We start from the raw sequence: 6,030 nt of genomic DNA, 5'->3' as shown, positions 1-6,030 counted from the left end.
AAGAAAGAGGATAAGTATACATGATATGACATAGGGCATAATGACAAGTTTGTTGGATTATGTATTGGTGAATAAAAGGTTAATAGGTAGACCTCTGGATGTGCATGTTTATAGATGGGGCAACAGATAAAGCAGATCATTATTTTATTGTAGCTACAGTGTAAGAGGTTGCTGGGGCAGAAGGAAAATGGCATCAGTGAGTAAGAGGGGTGAAATTTTATCAACTAAGAAAGGAGGTAGTTAGGGTGATATGGAAGCAACTATTATTGGGAGAAAGATGGGCTAGTGAGTGGGTTGAAAAGGTGAGGTAGTTTTATCCCTTTTGAGGTGGGTCCTGTTGCACTATGACTTTGAAGCCCGGGTCAGTCCCGTTATTCTACATGATTAGCTCGCCTCTCTCAGATAAACTGCGAGTGGTAAATTTGGGCCTAGATATGAAAAAGTGGGTCTATGCAGCAAGTGTGCACCTTATAAAAAAAAAAATCAAGCAGTATGCAATGCATGAGAGAAAAAATGGCGACTGTGTCTTTGGTTTAAAACAGTGACTTTGCAGTGTATTTTCATATGGTTTTTATGGTTGCATTCTCAGTTTCTTGGTCTCATTTGATAGAATGGAAGATATCTTACAGAAACAGAGATGATTTTGATTGGTTTCAGGGCTGAAAGTAGCTTTAAACTGAGCTCAAAGTAGTGGAAATGTTCGATTTTTGCTGATATTCCAGAGTACACAAATTATGTTACTTATTCAATACCCATCCATCTGGTCAGTCTATTACATGTTCACAAATGTGCTGACATTATTTATACAATTATTACAATAATGCAGCAGTCTGCCTACATAGGTTTTATGTAAATAAAAATTCAAAATGGAAAGCAAATGTAATATAGAAGAGGTCTGAAGATGATACTAATGAACAGAGGAAATGGTTTTTAGTGACGGGAATGTCTACACTGTTTATTCTGAACCTTATTTTTAAATTAGAAATTTTTGCATTTTGTGTGAAATTGGCCAAATTACCAATTTCTGATCACTTTATTAGGTAGTTGAAATAGGTAAATGGGCAATTTCTTGTTGCTCAATAGTTAGAAGGAATACTAGCAAAATAGCTGAGTTTGGTTGAATGGAGCAATGTAACTGGCTGAAAATAGGCTCAAAGTGGGTGAAATTGCCAATGCATAAATACCGCTTTGTGAGGGTGTAATTCCGTAAGCTTTCCATCAAATTTCATACTTTTGGTTTCATTACCTTTGGAAAAAGATTCTCTGTCATTACATAAAAAAAAAAACTTTTGGAAGAGTCGGTTCAACATCCTCCAGTGTGAGAGGCTGATTTAGCCTGGAAAATGCTGCTTCAGACATCAAACTTTTTCAGTTCGAACACCACCCAGGAACCAATTAAGTTCAAACACCAGGGTTCCAGTGTGTGTGTACACTCGCCTATTTGCGGTTGCAGGGGTCAAGTCATAGCCCCTGGCCCCACCTCTTCACTAACTGCTACTCGGTCCTTTCTCTCCCTGCTCCACGAGCTTCATCAAACCTCGCCGTAACCCTTGCAGGGTTTCGGCCGTACTAGTACGGCTTACGCGCCAGTGTCCATGACATACTAGTACGCATAAATTCTAGCGCCTTCAAATCTAGTGAGAGAAAGCTGGTAGGCCTACATATGAAAGAATGGGGCTATGTGGTCAGTGTGTGCAGTATAAAAAAAAAAATCCTGCAGCACAAAGTGCGTAATGAAAAAAAAAAAACTTTGACCGTGTTTTTTGGATTAAAACAGCGACTTTGCACTATATTTTCCTATGGCAATGTATAGAATGGAAGACATATTATAGAAATTGAGATGATTTTGACTAGTTTTACAATGAAAAGTACCTTGAAATCGAGCTCAAAGTAGCAGAAATGTTCAATTTTTACCAAAGTTCAAAAGTAAACAAATCATGCTAAGCGTCCAATACACGTCAACTGGCGAATCTAATATTCTTTCACAAGTGTGCCGATATTATTTATACCATTTCTACAATAATGCAGTAGTCTGCATCACAGTAAATCTTATTTTTTTTTGAGAATAAAAATTCAAAGTGGAAAGCAAAAGAAATGTAAGAGGGGCCTGGGGACGTGACTAATGAACAGAGGAAATGCTATTTTAGTGCCAGGAATGTCTTTCTTGTTTATTCTGGACCCTATTTGGAAACTGGTATCTTTTGAAATTTGTGTGAAATTCGCAAAATTGCTAAATTCTGACCACGGTATTGGAGAGTTGAAATCGGTAAATTGGTGGTTTCTTGTACTCCTTCGATAGAGAAAATGGAGTTCTAGCAAAACAGTTATGATTTTTGTCGACTAGTACATTGGAATTGGCTGAAAATAGGGCTCAAAGTGGGCAAAATCGCCGATGCATAAACATCGTCGAGACCGCTAGCTTCGTGAGAACATAATTCCGTAAGTTTCCCATCAAATTTCATACTTTTGGTGTCATTATGATCGGGAAAAGATTCTCTATCTTTTTCATAAGAATTTTTTTTTTTTTTTTTTAAATTTTGGGGACCCTGAGAACAAGTCTCTGAGAGGGCCTGTGGACCCTGAAAGGGGTTAAAACTATGTATGGTTCCTGCCTCCACTACGTGACTTTCTAGGCTGTTCTGCTTCCTGACAACTCTATGACTGAAGAAATACTTCCTAACATCCCTTTGACTCATAGGAGTCTTCAACTTCCAATTTTGACCCCTTGTTTCTTTGTCCCATCTCTGGAACATCCCCTCTCTGTCCACTCTGTCAATTCCTCGCAGTATTTTATATATCGTTATTATGTCTCCCCTGACCCTGGTGTCCTCCAGTGTCGTCAGGCCTATTTCCCTAACCTTTCTTCGTAGGACAATCCCCTAAGCTCTGGGACTAATCTCGTTGCAAACCTTTGCACTTTCTCTAATTTCTTGACCAGGTGTGGATTCCAAACTGGTGCTGCATACTCCAATATGGGCTTGACGTATATGGTGTACAGTCTTTTGAACAATTCCTTACTGAGGTATTGGAACGCTATTCTTAGGTTTGCCAGACACCCATATGTTGCAGCAGTTATCTGATTGATGTGCACCTCAGGAGATGTGCTTGGTATTATACTCACCCAAGATCTTTTTTCTTGAGTGAGGTTTGCAGTCTTTGGCCACCTATACTCTGTCTGTGGTCTTCTTCGCCCTTCCATGATCTTCATGACTTTGCATTTGGTGGGGTTAAATTCAAGGAGCCAGCTGCTAGACCAGGCTTGTGTAGCATCTAGGAAATGAGAGATAATCAGGTATGATCAAAGGGAAGGATAGTTCCAATTCCTTGGATCAGAAGCCTCTAGGAAATGAGAGATAATCAGGTATGATCAAAGGGAAGGATAGTTCCAATTCCTTGGATCAGAAGCCTGTCACTGCATGTTTGATTTTCAAATAAAATCAATGGACATCATCTATGCTTAGAATAAAAAAATAATTCCAAAATCCAAAACGCAAAAAAATATAAGGACTAACCGTTTTTGGTTGTTTCTCTGGAAAGCCATGGAGCACACTGGACAGACATGCTCTAGGTGAGAATTAATATGTTCTTCCAGAAGGCGAATGGCTTCCGATTGAAATGAAAGGCTGCACAATGGGCACTCTATCAAGTGGCTGTGTAAATAAAAGATTATGTTAAAGGGCATATTTTGGTTAAAATTTTTGAAATGCAGTAACAAAATTATTGTGCCAGTTGTATTTAAAAAAATTAGAATAAAATAAATTCACTACTGTTGAAAGATAAGCATACACTGCACCTCTGCCCCTGTTGAGTGGGAAGGGGTACTGCGTCATCATTGTCACTAGTGCTGTGGAAGTCATCATCATCTGATTCATGTCCTTGATTACCGGGCATCAGCTGGGTAGAGAATTGACTCATTACAGCAGCCTGAATGGCTGTTGGGGTTGTCTCTGGCTGCAGTGGAGGAGGGAGAACAGAACCAGACATTGGAGAAATTGGTGGAATGTGTGATGGTGGTACAACTAGTGGGGCACCATTGATAGGAGAACTCACTATATTGGCAGGACTGCCGTTAGTACCAGACTGGCCACATGGCAGGTAAGGATACGAGGAAGGAGTTGGAGATGGTGCTGATGGCTGAAAAGAGGCACCATTAGCTTCTTGGTTGGTACTTGGCTCCTGCCTTTCATTTTCAGGGAGAAAGACGGGTGCAGTTTGCAGAGCTGGCAAAAAACTATTGCTGTAAAGAACTTGCTGCTCATCAATATTTTCCTGAACTACTGGTGTTATATCATCCTCCTGAACTACAGGTCCATCATCCTGCTGTCCTTGTTCATGCATTGGCTCCTCTGGCAACTGCTGTTGCTCCTGCTCCTGCTCCTGCTGTTGATGTGTGTTTAACTGAGGTCCTGACTCCGAGTGTTGGGTGTCATGGGCAACACTCTTCGACTGTGACTCTTGTTCCTCTTGATGTGTTTGTAACTGCAACTTAAGAGAGTTTATTTGCTGAGAGAGTTCTCGAACTATGTCTTCCATTTTGCGGTGAACAGCTTCACTAAGCTGCTGAGTGGTATGCGAACAACTACTGCAACTTGTTCCAGTTAGTACTGTGGAACATGACTGTGTCATAATTGGAGGTGATTCTACTACTTCATCTGCGCAAGCTCCAACTTCCAAGTCTTCAGCATCATCTGCTTCATCATCTACATGGAACCATGTACTAGCTTGTAATAATGCAGATGATGTCATGACTGACTGTTTCTGTGGAATAAAATAAATAAATAAATACACACATTTCACTGAATATATACTGAACATTTCCTCAGCTACTGTCACTGTCTGTATGACCCCACATTCATAAAAGCACTTAAAATTTTTATTTTACCAGCACAAAATATAGAAAAACTGCAGTGCTATGAAACTTTTTTTAAAAATTAAAGATTTAACAAATTTGAACCCGACACCTATACGAGCTTTCTCAAATCCAACTAATTTTTGACGGATGTCTAGATTTGTGTTCACTCCTTCCAATATAGCTCACAGTTACGATTTCTGACTGCCAGAGACCTTAATCTGAATGTGCTCCTCAAGGAGTACAGTTACATGCGTGATGCCAGTTAAGGACTCTTGATCCAAGGAACTGAACCTATCCCCTCCCCTTGGACTGAATCAAATCGGAATCATCTCTATTTCTGTAATATATCTTCCATTCTATCAAATGAGACCAAGAAATCAAGCATACAAACATAAAAACCACATGAAAATACACCGCAGTCGCTGTTTTACACCAAAAACACTGTCTCAATTATTTTTCCACATTATGCAATGTGTGCTGCAAGATTTTTTTTTATACTGTACACACTGACCGTGCAGACCCATTCTCTCATATGTAGGTCTACTAGCTTTCTCCTGCAAGACTAGAAGCTGCTAGAATTTTAGCGTAGTACTACGAGACTGATCCTGGCTTCAAAGTCGTAATATTACAGGACAGATTCCAAAAGGGTTAATGACTGTGGGATGACTTCTGTGTGCAGGCTCCTTCTCCATGGAATATTTAAGGCATAAGGCAGTGGTTTCTTGAAGTTCTTGATAGAGGTCCAATATGCACAGGCATGTTATAATAGCTCCTTCAAAGTTGAATGGGGTTAGGGTTATGTCATAAATTATGGAGATATCAGCAGAATACTGAGTCACATCTATAAAAATTCTCTTAAAAAATTAGTTGACTTTTGTATAAACATTGGCAGTTCAGCAAAGTGTTTGGATGCATCCAAAGTTAGAAATAAAGTTCTTAAATTTTTCAAAATTCTGTGTATGCTAAGTAACCACTGTGAGGCAGTTCTGTCATGTATGTGGATCAAGGATGATGCTGCGGCTGTTCAGGCACAAACTCATCCACACTCTATCCTAACCAAAATCTCCTCCCTCCTCCACAGCCAAGGATCACACCATTACCACATAACACACCAAGGTACTAGGTTACACTCACCACATCAGTGAGGGGTGGAAAGCACACAGGTGCTGTGCCAGATA

The 6,030-nt window shown here is 39.8% G+C and overlaps 1 protein-coding gene across 6 annotated transcripts in view; it reads right to left on the bottom strand.

Moving 5' to 3' along the window:
- Positions 1–6,030, bottom strand: part of LOC128692603 (tax1-binding protein 1 homolog) — a 92,408-nt gene that overhangs the window by 7,695 nt on the left and 78,683 nt on the right. For all 6 annotated transcript variants that reach the window (XM_053781800.2, XM_053781794.2, XM_053781792.2 and 3 more), the window contains 2 exons: positions 3,794–4,758; positions 3,513–3,650 (listed from right to left, as the gene is read on the bottom strand). In XM_053781800.2, coding sequence (XP_053637775.2) covers positions 3,513–3,650; positions 3,794–4,758 — 1,103 coding nt within the window. The remainder of the gene's footprint in view (positions 1–3,512; positions 3,651–3,793; positions 4,759–6,030) is intronic.

Source organism: Cherax quadricarinatus, chromosome 30 (genome assembly GCF_038502225.1).
Source record: "Cherax quadricarinatus isolate ZL_2023a chromosome 30, ASM3850222v1, whole genome shotgun sequence".
NCBI lineage: Eukaryota > Metazoa > Arthropoda > Malacostraca > Decapoda > Parastacidae > Cherax > Cherax quadricarinatus.
Note: the sequence above shows the minus strand (reverse complement) of the source record. Positions and strands in the feature narration are given on the sequence as shown.